Source organism: Rhinopithecus roxellana, chromosome 14 (genome assembly GCF_007565055.1).
Source record: "Rhinopithecus roxellana isolate Shanxi Qingling chromosome 14, ASM756505v1, whole genome shotgun sequence".
In the NCBI taxonomy this organism is placed as follows: domain Eukaryota; kingdom Metazoa; phylum Chordata; class Mammalia; order Primates; family Cercopithecidae; genus Rhinopithecus; species Rhinopithecus roxellana.
Genome location: NC_044562.1, coordinates 43172949 through 43196406, shown reverse-complemented (window position 1 = coordinate 43196406; position 23458 = coordinate 43172949). Strand labels below are relative to the sequence as shown.

Sequence of the window (23458 nt, the reverse complement as noted above, 5' to 3'; positions counted from 1 at the left end):
TTTCAGTAATCTTAGAGAATATGTAAGTGAGGTTGATAATGAGTTAGATTTTGATAGATGTCCAGGTTGCAGCTTTTCATCTGCCCAATGTGAAAAGCGTAAACTGGGAATCCAGACCATCAATATAAAATTTAAGGTCTAGCCCAGTGACTTATTAGCCATGTGACTTAATTTTAGTTACTGGATCCCTAGTTTCCTTATCTGTAGCATATGCCTGACCTCTCTTGCCATATTATGTAGAAGATAACATGAGATGATATGTGAAATTCCTTTGAAACTAGCCTTTATTTTTTCCTGGTCTGTATGAATTTTTTCCATAAGCTTCTTTTCCTTTGGAATACATATTTAAATTTGGCTGTTATAGAATCTACTATAATGTGACATTTCTGTACTTCATGGCAAAAATCAAGAAACGGCCATAGAAGTGATACTGACTTTTTTGGAGAAGGGCTGCATCAAATTGAACGACCATTGAGATTTGCAGGAGAGTACCCAAGTTAGCATTGGGCAAATTAATAATGTACTGCCTTATGACAAACAAAATTCCAATTAATGTTAAGTATACATTAGGAAATGATCATTGGAATTCAGAAAGCCTTGCATGATTAAGTCGACCTTATCACACGTCTTTGCTCTCGGGCAGTATTGTAAGTCAATTCTGTCGTTTTTGAGAAATAGGGAAGAGATTTTTGATACAAATAGGCAATCTAGTCAAAGTTAAACACACAGTGTTCTAATTCACTATACTTAGTTTTCCTCCTTGCTATTTCCAAACCTCTTTGTGCCTCTTGTAGATCTTGGAGTATGGCTGAGGCAAATTTACAAGTTGAGAACCCATTCTTCTCCTGTCTACTTTCTTTTTTGACCCCATCTCATTCCAATTTTGCTTACTATTAGCTAAAAATAAAACGTGGAAACATTTATTTTCATTTTATGGGTAACTTTGGGTTTGGTATGGTGAACTATTTTCATTATTTTGATTGTATTTAAATGCAAAGATTTCATCCTAGAGGGTATATTTAGCACCCATAGTAAATATCAAATAAATATTAATAAGTGGTCTAAAGGATAACATTCTGGTTTAGGCTTACAGAGCATCTGAGACAGAGCTGCTTTATTTTTTTTCTTCCCCTTTGTCCTTTGCCTGTTACCATATAAATGGGGATACTGAGCTTTGTTATGGGTGAAATGTCAGGCACTTTAGCATTTTTTTTTAAATGATGATTTCTTATGTAGACACTGTCATAATCCTCATGTATGGTGCTTTATCTTAAAAATATTTCATGGCTCATTTTTTTTGTTGTTGAGTTAAAAGTAATTATGCTTGTGTATTCCACAGAAAGTATTAATATTTAAGCAGATTTGAATATCACATGGGATAATAACAAATCTTAGTGTTTAGAGGCTGGCACTTCCTAGTCTAGTTCTGCCATTAAAAGACTGAGTATCTTTGGCCAAATCAGGGTAAACCTTAAAAGGGGGTAGGACTTTGGTCAATTAAAATCTTTAGAATGTCCTCAAGTTTATATTAAAGTAATCTCTTTGGAAGCAATATTTCAGATCTGTATGAAATACCAAATAAAATAGATTATCTTAGAAGTGAACAGTAATATTAAAAGTAATATGAGAATTCTGCTTTTTCTTTATGTTAGCTGTGCTCCATTGAAGTGACTTGTGAATCAGCCAGTGTGATGGCTGCGACACTGGCTAATGGTGGTTTCTGCCCAATTACTGGTGAAAGAGTACTGAGCCCTGAAGCAGTTCGAAATACTTTGAGTTTGATGCATTCCTGTGGCATGTATGACTTCTCAGGGCAGTTTGCTTTCCATGTAAGTAATTGTTTTATCTTAATTTTCTCTGGCAAGAAACTAGTCTGAACTGGTTCTTTGAAAAAATGCAGTTTGAACTTTGCTTCTAAAGCTGTATATTAATTTTTGAGAGGCTTGTTTTTAACGTTAATTTGTTACAAGATTAGTAAGGAATAGAGCTAAGGTCTACCAGAGATTCTTAAGAACTTGGAAGTTTGATTTGTAGAACCTCATTCCTTCTGCTTTTAAGGCAATCCAGTGTATAAGGTTAGTACAGTCTTTCTTTACTTTTAGTTGTTAATGTTTAGCATTATGATGATTATGTATCTTAAGAATTCTTTAAGTTCAGAAAGTTTGCAAAGACGTGACGTTTCACATCTTTGGTTACAGCCATAGATGTTTTAATGACTAAAAGTATATTAAAGTTAAAACTTAACAAAAATGTACTGCTTTAAGCTCTGTTGTGCATTTGCCACTTCTAAAGTGTATTGACTTTTCTTGTTTAATTCTGCTCATGTCAAGTCATAATGCCATTCTAAAAGCTTTTTTTGTTTTGGAAATTTTCAAACATGTAAAACGAGAGAGAGAGAGAGAGATGCATTTAATGTTATCCATCACTCAGCTTCAATAATTATGAATACATGACCAATCTTGTTTCATCTGTATGTGCATCTGTTTCCCCATCCTTGTCATATTTCAGCATATAATTCTAAATAAGGACCCTTAACGAAACATAACAATAATATAATTTTTACATATAATAATTAAATATTACATGTCAAAACTTTAATATCATTATTAATATCAATATTAAATTGAATATCATCAAAATATTTAGTCAGTGTTCAGATTTCCTGGATTATCTTGTAAATTATTATTTCTTTTCTTTTTTTTTTTTTTTGGAGACAGAGTCTGACTTTGTTGCCCAGGCCGGAGTGCAGTGGCATGATCTCAGCTCACTGCAGCCTCTGCCTCCTGAGTTCCAGTGATTCTCCTGCCTCAACCTCCTGAGTAGCTGGGATTACAGGCGCCTGCCACCACACCCGGCTAATTTTTGTATTTTTAGTAGAGATGGGGTTTTGCCATGTTGGCCAGTCTGTTCTCGAACTCCTGACCTCAAGTAATCCACCTGCTTCAGCCTCCCAAATTGTTGGGATTACAGGCGTGAGTCACTGCACCGGCCTAGTTATATTATTTTATAGTTTGTTTGACTTGGGATACAAATGAGGCGCATACATTGTGATTGGGTTGTGTGTCCCTTTTTTTTTTTTTTTAATCTATTGGTCTTCTTTTGACCAGTCTCTTTTTTTCTTGTTTGGTCGGAAAAACTGGGTCATTTAGTCTATACACTTTTCTACTGTCTGTACGTTGCTGATTACCTCTGTTCCATTGTCCCTTGTATTTCCTATAAATTTGTAGATCCAATTCAGGTGTTTTTTTTTTTTTTCTGTCTGCTTGTTTTGTTTAGTTTTGTGTAAAAGTACTTTATTGGTATACTTCTTTTATTTTTGTTTATTTGTTTATTTATTTATTTACTTATTTTGAGACGGAGTCTCACTCTGTCACCCAGGCTGGAGTGCAGTGGCGTGATCTCGGCTCACTGCAACCTCCGTGTTCTGGGTTCAAGCAATTCTTCTGTCTCAGCCTCCCGAGTAGTTGGGATTACAGGCGCCCATCACCACACCCAGCTATTTTTTGTATTTTTTACTAGAGACAGGGTTTCACCATATTGGCTGAGACGGTATCTATCTCTTGATCTCATGATCTGCCTGCCTCGGCCTCCCAAAGTGCTAGGATTACAGGCACAAGCCACTGCGCCCGGCCTTATTAGTATACTTCTATCCAGAGGTATTTACTAACTGAATGTTAGTAAGTAGTTAATGAACACTGCCCTAATGACATTAATTTTTTTTTTTTATCATTTGTCAAGTTTTGCTAATATAACTTAAATTTTTTGAGGAGTAATTTAAATTACCATTTTAGAAAATCTTTTAAGAATATATAACTTTTTATTGTTTTCTAATTGTAAAATATTTAGAAAATAATTTGTTATATTTAAAAACAATACATTTATTTTAGAACAATTAGAAAATATAGTCAGAAAGAATGAAAGCATCCATAGCCTCACAATTTAGATGTAACTGCTATAATTCCTTAGAGTGTATCTTTAAACAATTTTTCTATATTCATATCTATCCCAAACTGTTTTGTAACTTTTTTTTTTTTTGAGATGGAGTCTTGCTCCGTCACCCAGGCTGGAGTGCAGTGGTGCGATCTTGGCTCACTGCAACCTCTGCCTCCCAGGTTCAAGTGATTCTCCTGCCTCAGCCTCCCGAGTAGCTGGGATTACAGGTGCCTGCCACCACACACGGCTAATTTTTGTATTTTTTGTGGAGAAGGGGTTTTGCTATGTTGGCCAGGGTGGTCTCGAACCCCTGACCTTAGGTGATCTGCCCACCTGAGCCTCCCAAAGTGCTGGGATTACAGGCATGAGCCACTGCACCCAGTTTTATAACTTTTATAAACATGTTGATAAAAATTTATCTACAATATTTTTAATGTTGAAATTCTATAGTATGTGTGTATATGTATAATATTTTATTTTTATTTTTATTTTTTGAGAGGGAGTCTCACTCTCTTGCCCAGGCTGGAGTGCAGTGGTGCCATCTCAGCTCACTGCAGGCTCTGCCTCCCAGGTTCACACCATTCTCCTGCCTCAGCCTCCCGAGTAGCTGGGACTACAGGTGCACATTTTGGGAGGCTGAGGCGGGAGGATCACGAGGTCAGGAGATAATTTTTAATTTTTAAACCGATTTCCCAATTTGTTTTTTTTTTGAAACTGGATCTTGCTCTGTCACCCAGGCTGGAGTGCGGTGGTGTGATCATGGCTCATTGTAGCCTTGACCTCCTGAGGCCATGTGATCCTCTCACCTCATCCTCCAGAGTAGCTGTGACTACTGGTGTGCACCTCTGTGTCTTGCTATTTTTTGTAGAGATGAGATCTCCCTGTGTTACCCAGTCTAGCCTCCAACTCCTGGGCTCAAGTGATCTGCTTGCCTTGGCCTCCCAAAGTGCTGAGATTACAGGAGTGAGCCACGGTGCCCAGCCCCAATTTCCCTATTGTTGAACATAACATTTCTTATTTTAAAATTTTTACCTGAATACTCTTTTACTGAATTATTTTTAGGTTGGTCTTCCTGCAAAATCTGGAGTTGCTGGAGGCATTCTTTTAGTTGTCCCCAATGTTATGGGTATGATGTGCTGGTCTCCTCCTCTGGATAAGATGGGCAACAGTGTTAAGGGAATTCACTTTTGTCACGTAAGCATATTTTCTTAATGAGAATAATGATGATACAAGTTGAGCCATCCAATGATTCTTTTTTGTAACCTATTTTCCATAGTTCATTAACTCTTGGCCTTCCACCTATAGTGTGCCAGTTAATAGATAGCTGTGGAAATACTCCCAGAGGAGCTTCAAGTTGCCTCTGTCAGACAGCTCCCATTTAATTATTCCCACAGATTATATTTGTTAGATGCTAATATTTTAATTTTCATGGTTAGAATTAGTATCAATTTTCAAAAGCTCAGCAAAAGATATTAAACTTGGAGAAGTAATTTAAAAGCCAGTATATCTTAAGAATTATTTTGGTTTATCTTTAATCTGCATTTTTAAATATCTTTATCCATTGACTACCTTTAAACATTTTTTTGAGGAAATAAGCACTGAAAATTAAAAAAAGATTAAACAGTTTTTAAAGTGTTAACTGCTCTTGATAGTTCTGTATTTTGTTGTTACCTACTTCCTGCTAATGTTTGAGCTTCTAGTTTTATTTACATTTATTACTTTCCAGAGTTCATATTGAGTGCCATACTCAAACTTGTTTTATTTTCCAGTCTTTTATATTTTACAAAAACTAGAGTATGACATTGGATTGCATATAAAGTATAGTAGATTGTAACCAGAGTACTTACTTATATTTTAGTGTTGCTTTACACTTATTTGATAGAAGGATTCTTTCATGGGGCCGGTTATAAACCCTATTTTGTAGAAGGTGAAAGATGATTTGATTGGCTGAGACCTAGGTTCATGTTAATAGGCAGTGCCCTTAAAACTTGTATCCATATCTTACTCTGATTTTAGTTCTCTTATTGATGCATTATACTACTTTATTAGCATGTAGTAATGATTTCTAAGCTGGACTATATAAGCAGAGTTTGTTAAAATATGGATATACATAACCAATGAATAGCCAATTTCTTATACCTGTTCTGTATAACTGTTTACAGGATCTTGTTTCTCTGTGTAATTTCCATAACTATGATAATTTGAGACACTTTGCAAAAAAACTTGATCCTCGAAGAGAAGGTGGTGATCAAAGGGTAAGCAAAATTCTTATTTAGATAATTATATAAAATTTATAAGAAGAGAAAAAGTGATATTTGCCTGTATAAATAAAATCTTAGTTTGTTAGTGGCCTCGGGTCTTTGCTATTCATAAATGAGTGTAAACAAATTGTTGACATTTTAATCCGGGATCACCAGTATAAGATATTTAAATATTGCTTAATAGATAGTTAATAGATATAGATATTTAAATATTACTGTTTTGTTACTTAAATTGAAACTGGTTAGCCTAGTGTCAGGGTTTTCCCCTTCCATTTTCCACTATTTTAAGCAAGATTTTTAGAATTGATTCTGTTTAAAAAAGAAAAAAAAGACATTGAAACGTGCTACATGCTATAAAGCATTGTTTTAATATTTGTCAGTCCTAAATTGAAGTTTGTTTTAATTCCTTGCATACTGTGTAGATGGATATGTAAATGGAAAAGGATTATCATATTAGCGAGAGACCATATGAAGCCTCAAAAGTTTTGTTAGGTCACTGTAGATGAAATATTTTTTTCCACCGTGTTTAATGCAGTATTCCTAATAATCTTACGGTCCTATTTTTTTTTTTTTATCAATGTATTTGGCTTCATACTATTGTACACATATATTCCTTTTTTAGAAGTAGTATTAAGAGTCAGGACTTAACTTTTTTGGTCTATATTTTATATAGTTTTTCACTGCACCAAGGGGCTTGTGTTGAGAGTTTTGATTCAGTTTCTTTGCGTACCATATTGAAAATGTTTGTAGTAAAATTACCTAATTAGACCTCAATATAATATGAAGAACTTGTAAGTAGAAAATATTTTTAATATATAGTAAGTACATTTTCTGTAGTGCTAAAAACTACATTTTTGTTAGTTTTTATCAAATTAATTTCTGTTACTATGTAAGAATTATGCAAAACCAACAGAATAGAAACTTCCGTGGGAGTCGACCTGAGTAACATGAAGCAAAATGTCAGAGGTGGTGGTTTAAAATGTTAACATTTTAATAATGTTCATTGAAAAATACCATTTTATAGCTTGGACCTTTCTTCACTCAAGTGCACTAATAAATTATGTATGTTGCTTGAACAACTAGCATTCCTTTGGACCATTGGACTATGAAAGTCTCCAACAAGAACTTGCTTTAAAAGAGACAGTATGGAAAAAAGTGTCACCTGAGTCAAATGAGGACATCTCTACAACTGTAGTATATAGAATGGAAAGTCTGGGAGAGAAAAGCTAAAGAAATGGGTTCTAGTTTCAGAATGTTTCTTCATTTAAGCTTTCAAACACCTTTAGCTTTTTTTTTGCAAGTTATAAATATTTATTTGAGGTATTTTTTGTTCTCAATCTTGGGTGCTGGAGCCATAAAGCTTTTTTTTTTCCTTTTAATCTTTGTATAAAGACAGTAGATTAAGAAGTGCATTTGTTGGACTTTAAAAAATATTCACAAGTACATAAATTTGCTTTATTTTTAAAAATACAAAAAGGAAAAATTTAAATTTTTCTTGATGTAATTAAAATGTTAACTATGTGGTCAGATAATCCCATTTGACAATAGTAACAGAAAATTGTAATTCTTAGTTCTAAAATTCACAAATTAAACTCATAACTTTTGCTGCATTTTGTTTTTTCCTTTCCATTTTTAAAACTAACTTGATGTCTGTAGTGGCAACAGAAAGTACTTCTATGCTAAATACAAAACTAAAAAGGCAAAATAATGAACCCCAAATTATTTTATTTAAAATAGCAGTGGATAAAATTAGCTTGCGTTTACATTTATGCCATTTTTAGTGATAGATTGGCTTTACATTTTTAAAAATTTATTTAAAATTTTATCAAATGTTTTAAAATATACCTTTTTTATTTTGCAACTCCTCTGTTCTGTCAGAATTGTTATATACAGGAGTGTCTTATGTTACTAAAACATTCCAGCCAAAGAATTTCAGATGTGAGATAATAACATTTCATTGATAAAAAGCTATAATGGTTAGTTACTCAGAAGGAGAAACAGTGAGTGTCTTCAAGTGAATTGTTCACCTAAACAATTTTATTTTCATATTATCCACATAACTTTTTCTATGTTATATTTAAATATGAATGGCAAATTTTGGTTTTTAGCTTTTAAAATTTTATTATCCTAATAATTTTATAAATGCTAATATTTCTTTTGTTATAAGTTATAGCATCTCATAAAGTTTGTTCTATTTGAACTCTTTTAGAGTACTTGAGAAATGAATTTAGTCTGCAGGTAGTAAGTATGCTACTAAAATATGTTAGATCTAAATCCTTTTGTTTGGTAATAAAAATGCAATATTGAGAATCAAAACTTGTTTTTAAGAGAACTATAGATTCTACACAACCTGATTTCAAGTAATTATTCATAGTATTTAAAGTTGTCTTGGCAAAGTGATTGTAAAATTCTATAGGACCTATTCACACTTCTTCCTTCTTCTATATACCCCTCTGGTTTTCCCCGTAGTTCCCCTACAGTTTCAAGTTTGTTGAAATCTGTTTATTTTAGTGGGGGATTAGAAGAAAAACTTGGTGACTTCTTAGCATGATGGTGTATGTGGTAATGGAAAGTCTGTAAAAGTAAACATAGTGTAACAAAAAAGATGTCACTGAGTATTTTAGATACTAGTGCAAATAAAGATAGAAAATCTTGATCTTAATGTCTTGAGTTTGGGAACTGTGATATTAAGAAAAGAAATTCCCTCCCAGAGGTGCTGGCCAAAAGCCTTTTGGGCTAACTTAAGTATTAAATTTATAAATTTAAATAATTATATTTTAAGTTGTAGAGGATTTTCCCCAGGATTTTATGCTTACTTGAATGTTCTTTGAATGTTCAGATGCATATCCTAACTGGATGCTTCTCAAGGTCTTACTGCATATTTGTGTTAGTTGCACCAGGGCCATTTGTAGTTTGGGCAACCAAATGCCTTAGTTGTAAAAAAGGCATTGTGGTTTCCCCTATGATCTAAATTGTTACATTTTACCATTTCATTCAGAAATTGGTTTCACTTTATAAAATGAAGATTTAGTTTTCATATTGCATACATAGCCGTATAGATTTCAAAATTAGGTTGTTAATTTGTGGCACTTACTATTTTGGTGTTGGTAATGCTTAAATGCATACTTAAACATGAAGTACTGTTATCTAAGCTACTGTGTTTAGAAAATGTTAAGAATGAGCATCCAGAAATTTTTATAGAAAAGTGTAAATGGAAGAAGAGATAAGATACTGTGAATAGGCTCTCAAACTTAAAAAAGAAAAAACTTTGCCAGTTTTAAGGACATATTTTGATTCTTTCAGTATTCTTAACACCTTTTTAAACAGAGTTCTTGAAAGTACCCATTATTATTGGGTTTGTTTTATGCCATTATTGATTCTTGATATTCAAGCATTTACAATGTAGCATATTTGATTTTCTTTTTTCTTTCTTTTTATTTTTTGGCATCATTAACATTTCATTTGAAATGCATATTGTTCTTGAAGTACTTTGTTTTTAGCATAAATGTTGTGCATTTTATCTTAGTGTTTGGATGAAAACATTTGTGTTGTTTAGCTTTCTTTTGTTTGCTTTGTATATTTAATAATGTACCTTTATTTTCCAGTATGCCTACATTTTATATTGTACAATAAATTTATTTTAAGCTGATTTTATTGTTTTTTTTTTTGTTTGTTTTTTGTTTTTTTTTTTTTTTAATCAAAGCAACTTCAACATTTTAGGTACAAATACAGTTGGGATTTTAACTTAGAAAAAATAATTCTTTATGAAGATACTGTTAAAGTGTTTGCTATTCTGAAGCTGCCTCAAAGTAAACTAGAAGTACTCAAAAGGGCTTTATTTGATTTTTTAAAATGCAATATAGCATCAGTGGTTTTTTTGGGAGGAGGACTTTTCCTATTGGTTGTACTCGAAGTATTTGAATAAAAACTTTTCTCTCAATTTTTTTGGTTGTTTTTCCATTTGGTAACTTAAAAAAAAATGCAACCCTATTTGTAGGTTATTTCTGCTTTCCAAGGAGGAATATTGTTATTATTCACTATGTAACTCTCATTTTATCTGTTGTTGCCTAAATAATAGGAAAAACATTGCTAAACCAAATGAAGAGTATCATTATATTGCTTTAGAATAAAAATGTTAATCTTGGTAGAATTTATATTAAACAGAATGACAATGATATAGAAATTCACCTTAACTGGTTTCTGAGGGGATTACATTTTCAGAAGGAATTTTGTATATTTGTACAGCATGATCCAAATTATAGTAGAAATTATAGAGGCTCCATGTACTGTAGGTCAAATGTAGTACTTTATATTTTTATGTTTAATTAAATCTGCCATTCATATTCTGGAGATTTCCTGAATATATTGTAGAAGTTTTAAAACCATTTGAAAGGGAAAATATTGTTGTTTACATGAATTTGTATTAATCTGTGAGATTTTTAAAGGAAGTTCTTTTAGAATTAGTTAATAAGGAGTTCCAGTATAATAATATATTCAATATATGTAACAGTTTATGATTACTTGCTTTTGAAGACTTTTTAAAAAAATTCATTTGAAGCAAAGAGAGAGGAGACTTAAAATGCCCGGTGATCTTGATCTGACAGTGTATATTTAATAGGCATATGTTTATGTGGAAAGAACTGCTGAAATACACTGTTATGTCAGCCTATATCCTGATAATTTATATATAATGTATGGGTTGCATATGTTTGTGCATATGTATGTTTGTGCATACATATATATCATTTCCTTATCTATATACCTTAATCTACCCATTCATATTCTGAAAATGACAAGCAGTTCTTTTCACATTGTATATTATGTATAAATTATTCATTGATCTATTCCTGTTCCAAGCTTTGGCACAAAAGAACCCCTAAAATTTTTGCTGCCCTAGAATTGGTGAAGTATAACATACTTTACCATTTGACTTCTTCAATTTGACTAAAGATTTGTGGTTTCTGTTACCACTCCCATTCACTACCAGTACTGCCAGGGTAAGAGAATAGTAACAATATTGGGGGAACTCTGGAAAAGTGAAACCAAGAATATTAGATTTCATGTGGAATCTGACTTTAAAGCACTTTCCAAAATTTATTATAAGGAAGGATTGTATTTTTAAAATTGTTTTTGACTTAAAAGAAGTAGTGCACTTCTCATGTTGAGCAGTTTATGGAATAGTTTTATTTAGTTCACTGTGGTACAATTTTTAGTTTTAAGAATCTGTTTTACTATTCATTTGTAAAAATTTTGGTTTTTCTCCTAGATGGCCTTGAAAATGCTAGAAAGCATTTTTTAAAGGTATATGATCAGTATACTTAATGTGTGATTTCTTCTCAATTCTTTCTCTACCATTTTGGATTAAATGTTATATTTGCATTGTGTAATAAAACCAAAACCAGATATTGGAGATGTAGCATAAATGGAAATTTGTTACCATGCATCATGGCCTTACGCTCAGATTTTCACTTAGATTTATTGAGAATGGACTTTACCTTACTCGGTCTTTTCTCTATCATGTAGTTCAAGGGTACAATTATACATAAACATAAACTCAAGTATATCCAGGTTCAACTATTTTTCTTTTATTTCAAATTGTAACAAAGTTAAAAACCTTTGTTTCTTACATTGCTTAGAAATGGAAGGAATTTAATTGGGTTGGGGGAAGTTCTTTTATTTTATACCCCAACCTCCAGCCAGTAGTTTATTAATCTGAATACCATAAAATGCACATGACTTGGAGAAATTTAGAAAACTACTCTAAGAGGATCTGAGGCAATATTTATCCAGCATGAAACAGAGCGGGCAAGACATGATGTTTCTTAGAATTCTTAACTTTTTAAATAGTAATAGAAAAGGTACTTATTTTTAAAATAGTCTGTTAAGTAGACTGATTATAAATGCTTATTTAACGAAGTGATTCTGTTACTATGGTCTTAAAATGTTTTCTGTTTCTATTTTGTGAACATAGGAGAGGAAGAGAATTTAAGTTGACTTTGTTTACTGTTTCTATTTTGTAGATTGTAGATCTACTTTAGTAATTTTTGTAAGTTGTAGCTAATAGAGATTTTTAAAATATGCCATGTATAGAAAACCTGTTTTCATAAAAAGCTTTCATATTGGCTTCCTGAACCATTAACCCTTCACCAAAATGAATAGGATACTAATTAGCACTTGGATTGCATTGCTTTTTTGGCAGAATCTGTGGTTTTTAAAATTTCATTCAACAATAAATTACAGAATACTTACTATTGAAAACCAGTATGTATTGCTTTAAAAAAAAAAAAAGTATGATCTTGTCCTCAAAAGGAAGTATTAGAAATGGGTGAGCTGGTGCCAACTGCTTCTGTCGGTTAATCTTGGAACATTCCTACTATACTTTTAACTCTAAATCTCATTTACTAATTATAGAATTTTTTTAAGAAAAATTGTATACCACATCTCAATGGCAAAGAACAATTTATTTATTTTTAAGCCATATTTCAATATCTGAGGATATGATTTTTCTATATGTAGTATGATTAAAAATAATGATATTTTTTCATTAGCTATTTACCTTGCTGAAATGCTTTCAGTCCTTAAAACCACAGATAATTAAAATTATCTATTTGGAAGGCTTACCTTTTGAAAGAAAAAATTCTTACCCAAAATAGTTTTTGAATTTCTGTTTTCATATTGTATTTCTGGTGATTTTTGTTTATATAATGAAGATCTCCTCTGCCCAGCAATTATATTTGGAATCTTGAGCTATAATTAAATTTATATTCTGTAAACAGCTGAAGGTTTTCTTTTATTTTTAAAAAATAGTCCAACCTTTCTAGAATTTTGATGTACTTTTATTTACCATAATCTTACATATTTTTTAGAATCACAGATTTGGATTTGAAAGTAATCTTAAATGTTATCTGGTACAAACTCCCACCCCACTCAGGCGCCCTTTTCCGGGTTTCCTAGCACTTTGCTTTTTCTATTAGCATATTTAGATTTTTTTCTCTTTTGAGGGAGTTGGTCTGTTGTGTGTTTTGTTAGGATGGAGTTTGTTTGTGGTTTAGTTTTAATAAGAGAATCATAATTGGCGGTAGTTAATGTGACTATAAGTTATTTGGCAGATGGTACCATCAGCATTTATTAAAACTAATTGTATTTTTCTAGTAAGCAGTCTTATGTCCCAGTTGTTAAAAATTAGTAAAGTTAAAAGTAAATGTTAAAGTTGTATAGTAGTTCTAAAAATAAAACATTACCCTGCAACCTTTGAAAGAAAGAAAATGTAGCAGAAATGTAACTAAAAATAAATGTTACACCACTGGCTTTTTAAAATAAATTCCTTTGAGGTTAGATTAAATATATAAGTAAAAAGATTTTAAATAAATAAAAGACTATTCAAGTTCTAAACAAATGGTTTCTTAAGAAAATTTTTTTTCTTTGCATGTTAGCTCTTCAAAAACATGCAAAATGTCTAGCTATTTCCCTTGTTTATTTTAGACATTTGGATCTGTGAGTGGCCCCCAAGGTTCCTAATTTGTTTGCTTATTTACTCTGTCTATAGTACATATTGTCTTCAGTATCAATCTCCATTTCATAGTTCTGGAGTTCTAATATTTATGAAGGACTGGTGTATATTGAGTTATTGAAATATGTTACTTTTTGAAAGGCTTTGTTGACTTATTATTTAAAATGTTAAAACTTAAATATTGTTGCTCTCCAAATATTATAGTATTGGTTTCTTAATTCTGAAAATTTAAACTGCCTGAGTAGCTCTTCTCCCCACAAGTTTCAGTATAAACTCATTCAATATAAAGTCTGCTTGCTTTCATATTATGCATTCCAGAATAAAAATGATGAAATATTAGTATCAGTTACGCAAATATACTCACATTTGAACCATTTTATTGTAAAATTGAAATTTCAATTATGATAATCAGTTTCTTGCTGAACTTTTTTTAGATCTAGATTAGAATTATAACTTTTTGTTATTTTATATGTGCCTTTCACAAATCATCACAAAGGGGCAATTTACAAAGATTCTTTTGAGAGGACAGCTTAAAACTTAATCCTTAAGGCTTGACTTTCTTCTGTTAAATGAGATTAATGATATCTAAAACCATGGTATAAATTGTTAATTGAATTCCACCCAAGTTCTATTGTTTTGTTCTTCCTCACAGTCATTCCAAATTAAAGATTTTAGTTGAAAAATTCAGAATATATTATTTAAATTTCAAGTATTCCATTTTTTATTCTTTCATATCATAATTTGGGCCAAAATGAGGTAATTAAAAAAATTATATCAAAGTTACTCAGGAAATGGGTTTTTAATTCCACATCTTTATATGTGTTCACTTTCAAATCTTTTGATGCTGACATTTGCCATTGTAGTTTAATTTTCTTTAAAAAGTTAAAAAGAAAACCACACATGAAATGTAAAAGTCCAAACTTCTCTTCTTCAGTATAATATAGCTTATTCTTTATTTATTATTTTACTTAGATCCTTGAAGTATATGCATCATTGATCCAGGTCTATGCACAAGATTTATAATGTAAATAAAGAATGAACTAAATAATACTGTTTGAGATGAATATTTGAATTGAGATGAATAAATGTTACATCTTCTGCACAATGAAACTTCATTGACATCTGGTGAAATTACAGGACAAATGATTTTGTTAACATTCCATGGTGACTAATACTATTAATCCTCTTTAATCATACCAATAAAATATTTCTGCCTTAATGTCTCTTTTTACTGGACTATGAAGAAACAATTCTGTTAAAGGATAACCAAAAAAACTTCCACCTATCTGAACACCCTTATTCTGGCAAGTTAGCAGTTTTATTGTAAACTTACCCACTTGAAATTGCTCTACTTCTCTTCTAGAATTGCTTTTGTAATAAGTGTAAATTTGTAGTCAGATAACTCATTCTTTCATGAAGTTGCTTTCCCACTTGTGTGACTGTAAGAAAGTGGCTGAAGTCCAGGATTCTTCTGGCTTCCTGGTTTCCATTTCAATATTTTCAATCCCTATTTTACATAGCAAACTTCTGTTTTTTTTGTTTTTTTTTTTTTTTTTTTAAATGCCTTCTATATAGCAGGAATTTTGTTCTCCTCTCGTGTTTTTTTCTTCTCTTCATTTCTGGTACCCAACTAATATCCAAGATTAGATCTCTCTATATAAATGAAAATGTATAACCTTTAAAATTATTTTCTTTAGGTCTTTTTTTTTTTTACCAAGTAAGAGCTAAAAGGATTACCATCCCCCTCAGCATTTCACTAGTTTTTGTTCAAACAGCACACAAACAGAATTAGTTCAAGATATTTAGCTAATTAAATTTGAGCAGTTCAGATCTATATAAATCAACCTTATCATTATTCCTGTGCTTTATTATTCACTGATAGATTCTTAGTCAACGAATGTTTATTTCTTGCCTTATATGTGCTAGAAACTGTGAGGTGTTTAGGATTTGCAGTGAGTGGTTAATGAGACAAGTATGATCCAACTTGTGTTTGCAATTAATCGGGGATACAGATACTGAATAAATACTGAAAATAACTGAAATGGTAATATGATTTGTTAATACTGATGCATGTAGATCTAATTCATTTTAAATGTTACAAAATAAGTGAGGTGCAAAATGTTATATGCTATATGCTATTTTTGTACATCTATAGCAGACTTTATGAGACACAAATATACAATGTAGTTACTAATAAAACTATAAGAACATGAACACCAATCTTTAGATAAAGCGTACTGCTGGGAGGGAAGGGAATGGATGCAGAGAGCGTGGTTAACTGTATCTTTAATGTTTCATTTCTTTAAAAAATATTTCATTAAATATAATGATAATAAATGATAGAAAAGTAAAAAAATGCTAGGAGAGGGTACAATAAGAAGACCTTGTTTTGTCCGGGTGATTAAATATAGTTGGTTTTCACTGGAAGGTAATACAGTATGTAAGTTTTGAAGGAGTCAGAGGAAATACGGAATAGCGTTAATAGGCTAGTCTGACTTGAAGTCCCCAGAACAGGAAGGAGTTTAGCACATTTGAGAAAGGAAAAGAAGGCAAATGCACTGAAAGAAGAGTGAGGTGAGGTGGATGGAGATTGGCCGTGGATGACTCTTAGAGATGGGACCATATTATGTAGAGTGGGCCTTCTCATATTTCGATGTACATCAGAATTGTTAGAGTGTCTTAATTTTAAAATACAGCTAGCTTCCTGGGGCCCAGTCCTACCGTTTGATTCAAAAATCTAAATGTTTAATGTGCACCCCAGGTGCTTCTGCTGTAGGTTGTCCTCAGGACACAGTTTGGGAGACATTTGTAAAAGGTCTTATATACCATATTAAGAATTTTGGACTTTATTCAGAGTTCAGTGTGAAACTTTGAAGGCTTTTAAAAAGGGGAGAGAATGATTTGGTTTGTAAATACCGCTCTGTGGAGAATGGATTAAAGAGAGAAAGTTGAGGTTTTGGACTCGAGATGTATTGGTGGCTTGGGCTAGAGGTGAGAGAAGTAGGTAAATAAGAGATGTGTTTAAGAAATAGGATTGGCAGCACTTGGTGATGGTTTTCGGTGGGTGAAAAAGAGTGAGATAGCAAGTTGGCTACCAGGTTTTTAGTATGAGCAACAGGGCCAAAGCTGCTGCATTAACTAAGATGGAGAATACTGGAAAAGCAAACCTTGGGAGTATGAGAAGAAATTAGTTTAATTTTGGCTATTGTAACAAGGATCTGTTTGATTGTGGATATCAGGTTGATTGACAGTGCTTTAAACATCTGGGGGTTATTTTTCTAATATAACAAAAAGTCTCAGGGACTATCAGGGGAACCAACCAGGACTAGTGCCATCAGTAAGGTAAACTTCTGTTACACAAGCCTTAGTGTGTTGATCTTAGAAATCATGCCTATCAACTTAGAGTTGCAAGGTGGCTGTTTCATCTTTAACCTCACCTGTATGGCCAAAGTGGGAGAAAAAAAAAGAGAAAAGAGCGATACCTAAATCTAAAGGAAGAAGCTTTACTGGAAACTCACCTAATGCTCATTGACCAGACTAACTGCAAGGGAATCTGGGAAAGTGTTCTTAATTGGACACAATACTACCTTTCACAAATAGAGATTCTATTAGTATGGAAGGGATGGGTAGTGGATAACGGATAGACAACTATCAGTGTGTAGAAGCTAGCTAATGTTTGAGATTTGTGAGATATCTAAGTAGTGATGTTGACTAAGCAGTCAGATTTAGGCCTAAAACTTAGGAGAGTAGTGTAGTTGGAGCTATAATTTTTTGAATGGTCAGTATGAAGAGTAGTATTTGAAGTTGGGGTGGTGTGTGAGATTGCTTAAGGCGATAGTATAAAGTGATAAGAAAAGTGTATCAAAGACAGAACCCTAAGAAACCCTCATTTTAAGAGAGTAGGAGAGGCTTCCACTAGGGAGAGGTGGCCAGAGAAGAGAAAATCCAGCATAGTGTAATATCAGGAGTCAAGGAAAGAGTATTTTAAGGAGTTTGGAGCATTGAACTGTATGAAAGCATAGATAATTTAGTAAGATGAGGGCTTTATATTTACATGTCCTTTCTAAATTTTTTTTAGATAGAACAATTGCTTTATTTTGTAGTGTCTTAAAAACACCCCTTTCTCCAGCAGTTTTCTGTATTATATGTTGGAGGAGCTTGCTATGTAATTTGAATAATAAAATGGCTATGAAAGTGCTTTGAAAAGTTACAGCATTAGAGAAACATACTGTTATTACATCTTTTCTGTGTGTATGCTCCATAAAGCACACATGTTGAATGTTTACCAATAGAAATGTGAAATAGACATTGAAGAATATAGGGAGTTAAGTAAGGCTCTCTGGAGACCAGTGAAAATGAGGGATTTCTTTTCTAACATTAAAGCAATTAATAAAGATTGTGTTAGTGTTGTAGGTTGGAATAACTAGAAAACTCATCCATGTACCCGGCTTTGTTATAGTAGGATTTGAGGCATGCTAAGGAATAGGACCTTAAACTCTGAATTGAAACCATAATTCTTCCTGTATGAATGCTAAAACTGCTTTGTTTCACAGCAGGAAGAGAACCCCATCTGTTCTCAGGGACCTTGTTTGTGTTTATTTATTTTTAATTTACAGAAGATGGTGTCTTTGTAAGAATATTTTGATTCCAATGGCCCGGATTTTTTTTTTTTTTTTTTTTTTTTTTTTTAATATGTGGTGATGAATTTCTTCTCTTCCTGTCTTGTCTTCACTTTTAACTTCTTTGACTTTTTTGGGTTTTATGTACTTGTTTTTTAAATGTCGCACTTTATCATTCCAGAAATGTGGCACCTTGTCCTCTATCCTAACATACTAATGTAATATTCACTAATGTTCATGAACTTTTACAAATACTTGTTTGTATAATAGTGGGAGAAGACCAGAAATATAGTGAATGAGAAACTTTGATAGTCGTCTGTGCAATACAAATATGCTTAAGGTCTGCAGTTTTGTTCTTTAGAGGAGTAGCTGTCTTTGTCCTTGCTCATTGCTGTTTTTCTTCTACTTATTGATTAGGAGTGCTGTTTTCAGACCACACACAGATATATTGTTAGCTACTTTTATAATTGGGTATATAAAGAGGGATGCTTATGACCTCATCGGTATCTTTTTAGACCATTCATTGGTGTTTACTGGAATAATATGCCACTGAGAAAAGAAGTTACTTATTTGCTGCCAGTGACATAGCAGTTGTATTTGCTTTTATTCACATTCGCCCAACTCACATTTGATTTTTAAAGATTTAATTGCAAAGAATAAAGGTAATATCTTAATGTTTTCTATTTGTCGTTTGTGATATTGATATATCAAATTGAATTATTTCTTTTGTTCTTTCATTTTCTCTTCATTTAAACACCTTTGGGTAGCACCTCAATATAAAATGAATATCTCTGATTTTCTATAAGTTGTTTCTTTGTTGTTATTTTCTGATTTCCTATCACAACATATTTCTGTCTTGGTATTGTATTATTGAAGAAATCCCAGGTTTTGTTAGGAAATCGCTTGGCCCAGTAGATAGTTAGTAGTTGCAAGCACTGGCCCTGGCATCTTCCAGACTGGGTTTGAGCCCTTGTTCTCCCACTTAGCAGCTCTGATACCTTGCTTAAGTTATTTAAATGTTTCTTATCCTTTAATAACAGAAATAATATTTGGAGCACTTAGCTGAGTCAAGAGAGTAGGTGCTTCATATTAACTATTTCGTTGTAAGTAATACATAATCTTTAATTTTTTGTCTTCATAGGTTGTCAGATTTTTTGACATGATTATGACTTTTTCGTTTACAAATGAGTGAAATTATTTCAGATTAAACTAGTCATTGAAAAATTTTGAGGCTACGCATTGTGGCTCACACACGTAATCCCAGCATTTTGGGAGGCTGTCAGGAGAATTGCTTGAGCCCAGTAGTTTGAGACCAGCCTGGACAACATAGTGAGACCCCATCTCTACGAAAAACGAAGAAATCAGCTGGGTTTGGTGGCACATGCTTGTGGTCACAGCTATTTAGGAGGCTGAGTTGGGAGGATCACTTGAGCTTGGGAGGTCAAGGCTGCAGTGAGCCATATTCACCATGGCACTCCAGTCTAGGCAACAGAGCGAGAACTGTCTCAAAAAAAAAAAAATTTGAAAATTGTATGTTTTTAAGGGAGTTTATTAGCAAATTCGAGAACAGAATGCAGTTCTTGGAGCTACCATTTTGAGGTTGTATTTTTAAAGTGAAATTTCTGTAAAACAGAGCTTCTTCCCTTTATAGTAAAATTTACTATTTGATTTATTCCTTTCTATTGAAATTAGTATATGAGAATCTCCTGCATTTGTGTAAGTCTGGAAATATGGGCATGAATTGGAAATTGCTATTCCTATAAAGGATTTTTTCCCCAACCCTCTGAATCATATCAGTTTGGATTAGTTTTGTCTATATATAGTATATTAATAACTGTGTCTCAGTAAATCTTTGGAAAGCTTAGGAATATGTGGCCTCATACTCAGACTGTCTAATTATAAAAGTACTATAATTTTTTTTTACACATCCTTACAAATATTAAGTAAGCTCAGTAGTAAAGGAAAGAGGAAATATCTTTGAGGTACACATTACACATACACATTACACAGGTTTATTTTTACCCTTGGGCAAGGTGATTAGTTTACATATGATGGCAACTTAAAATTTTTCTTTAGCCACTGTATAATAGGTAGTATGTTTCAATTTGACCTTAAGAAAATATAAAAGCGGGCTGAAAGCTTATTTTCATTTCAAGACTATAATCAGCCAAGTTGGAGTGAAGCCTTTAAAACAAAATTGGATCTGGAGTCATGATGGTTTATTTAACAGATGAAGCAAAGTATCTGTTCCATGACAAGAGATACTGTGGTGAGCTGGAAATGAGAGCAGCTTATGTCAAACTAGAGGCGGTAGAAACAGAAGGATGTTTTTTCAGTTACCTGCTTTTTTTTTTTTTCTCATTAAAGCAGTTCCAAACAGGCTGAATTCATGTTTATATGAAGACAAACTAAAGATGAAAAACAAAGGACATTTTGGTTTGGCAGTTGGTAATAGAGTTAGAAATTAAATAATTGAAGTAAAGTGTAAAACCAGTGAATCAGTTTTTCCTGCATCTCCCCCTCCCTCCATCTTCTCCCTTTCTTCCTTTTCTCCCCTCTCGCTTTAGTCCTATCCAGGCTTCCTTCCAATATTTAGTAAAGAACTTTTATGGATTAGAGCTGAATTGATGTTTAATCTGTTGATTTCCTTCTGTGCTTTGGATAACAATCTGAGATCTATTAAGGACTCACGTCGTCATGGTCTAGTTGTACAGAATTGGGAATCCAGATACCTGAGTTCTACTCAAGCTCCATCACTAATTCATATGCTATGTGACCTTGAGCCAGGGTCCTTAATCTCAGTGTTAGTAATAAACATATCTATCAACATATTTTACAACCAGCCTGTCAGGAATTTTTAAAAACAACTGTAACTGTTTAAAATGTTGAATGTTTTAGGGTCGTCCACTATATAAATACAGAGTAATGTGAGTATGTAATTCTAATAATTGCTACTTACTCATAAGTACAGAATTATTAGGGCATTTACAGAACTCACACAACTCAACTTTTAAACAAGCTCAAACTGAATAGGATAATGATAGGATTAAAGACTTGGGAATGCCATGTTTTAGATGTGTAAAACTGATACACTCCCCACCTGCTTCTAGCTGTTTTGGAAAAAAGTGAGATTTGCTATGCCAAACATGCCAGTGTTAAGTGAACTTACATGAACTGTAACATTTTTTTTGTCCCACTGTTGTCATGACTTTGTACAAATAAACTAAGATAAGATTGTCTGGTTCGGGCAGGTTCTGACAAAAAGACTTGATAAGAAAAATGCAGCAGTGCTGGAAAATCTACAAGATGAAGGGGAAACTGTTAACATTTAATTTATAAATTTTAATGGGTATCTCCCCAAGTGCAGTGTCTCTTTGCCATGGGGAGGCACACATTAAACATAGAGCCCTTAATTTAATAGCTATTATTGTGGCTGTGTATAGTCTGTTTCTTTGTATGAAGGGATTATTTATCAAAACACAGCTTCCATGCCTCTGGCATTTACTGTTAACCCATTATTTTCTGGATCTTGGCCTCCTTGACAGGTATTTTAAAATCAACTCAAGTATCCAGTGGGGATGTAGGGGAATGAGCTCCAATCAATGGTTAGCACACCTACATCCTTTGCAAGAATTGGTGTGGAGGTGGATGAGTGATCCTCTAGAGTGCCCCTCTCCTTCAGTTTGTTTGCCATGATAGGCATTCCAGAGGGTGTGTCAGCTTAGTTGGAAATATTCGTGGCACTCTTGAACAGACCAGGAAGCAGACTATCCCTAAACGACATACTCCATCTCTTGTCTCAGAAGTGTTAGACTAGTTTCATTTTCTTTCGTGGCATTCTGCCCACAGCTCATTTCATAATTTATGTAAACTTAAAAGTATAGGGGGCTGTTGATGCTAGAAAGAAGAGGCATTTGTGGTTTTGCTTTTAAATAGTGCCTGTGCATGGGCTGCCTCCTAGTGCTTTTTTGTTTCGGAGAGAATTACACTCACTCTGTGTTCAAGCACTTATCTTCTGGTTTGGGCTAAATTCAGCTCCACAGCTAGCCTTTTGTTTTCATGGGAAGAATACCAAACTTCCATGTTAGTCTTTAATAATTTTTGTTAAGGCAAGCTAATGTTTTTTCTCTCTGGTTACTTACAAAGCCTTTGTATATTAAAGTTTCCTAATTTTTTTTCTCATGCTTGTGAATAACAATATACCCTGAATAAACCAAGTAAATTCTAAAATGTTCTATTTTGGGCTTTATTAATAAGAAATGGACTTTTAGAACATTTGAAATATTGAATAATTAAGTGACTAAGTGCTACACACATACTATAATAAAATCTCTTCAGACTAGCATGGTCTAAATTCAGAAATTTAAAAGGGAATGTGTAGTTCTTATATCCAGTCATGGAAACAGATGAGGCTTTATTGCTTAGAAGTACCAACATAGTTTTAAAAGTAAGAACTATGGGTAATTACTATATTAATAGTATATACAGGGGAATCTGGATTTTTCTTAGTGGTGGGGGAAGTAAGACACACAAATGCTCCATGTGGTCGTGTGTTACAGTGCCATAGTGTGGCAAAGGTAGACAGAGATTACTTTTGATTTAAGAGATTGGAGCAGAGTTCACAGGAATGGGTAAGAATAATATATCCATGAGAAATGGGTGGGGAAAATGATTTCAGGAGAATAGTATGCACTGTGGGAAGAAGCAGGAGGTAGATCCAGGGTTGTGGTGGGAGTGGAGGTATCTAATTGACTGCCCCTGCCACTTGCTGTCACAGGGCACTGTGTGTGCAGCTGGCAATAAGCTACATAGATAATGAATGCTGGGCTGGGATGGCCTGGGGAAAACTGGCAGCAAGGAAGGGACTTTCAGGCTAGTCTTTGAGGGAAGGGAAGGATTTGATTAGGAATATGGGTGTTCTTAAAGAGCATAGACACCAAGACAAAAACAAGGGCAGTAAGACAGGCCAATTTTGCTCTATTGAGGTTGAGAAGAAAAGCTAAGTTAGCTGGACTGAAGAACCTTGAATACAAGGCCAAAGAACTTAAACGTTATCAGAAATGATTTTGGGTTTCTTGATAACTCCCCTGCTTTAGAAACATTTAGTGATTAGAGCAATGTTTTGAGAATATGAT

At 33.1% G+C, this 23458-nt stretch overlaps 1 protein-coding gene across 4 annotated transcripts in view; it reads left to right on the top strand.

Annotated features, from left to right (window-relative positions):
- Positions 1-23458, top strand: part of GLS (glutaminase) — an 86799-nt gene that overhangs the window by 46483 nt on the left and 16858 nt on the right. For 2 of the 4 annotated variants that reach the window (XM_010379756.2, XM_030915972.1), the window contains 3 exons: positions 1653-1829; positions 4996-5127; positions 6096-6188. In XM_010379756.2, the coding sequence (XP_010378058.1) occupies positions 1653-1829; positions 4996-5127; positions 6096-6188 (402 nt within the window). Of the gene's footprint in view, positions 1-1652; positions 1830-4995; positions 5128-6095; positions 6189-7218; positions 9844-23458 lie in introns of those variants that run through there. The other 2 variants (XM_010379757.2, XM_030915970.1) reach the window with 2 other exon arrangements.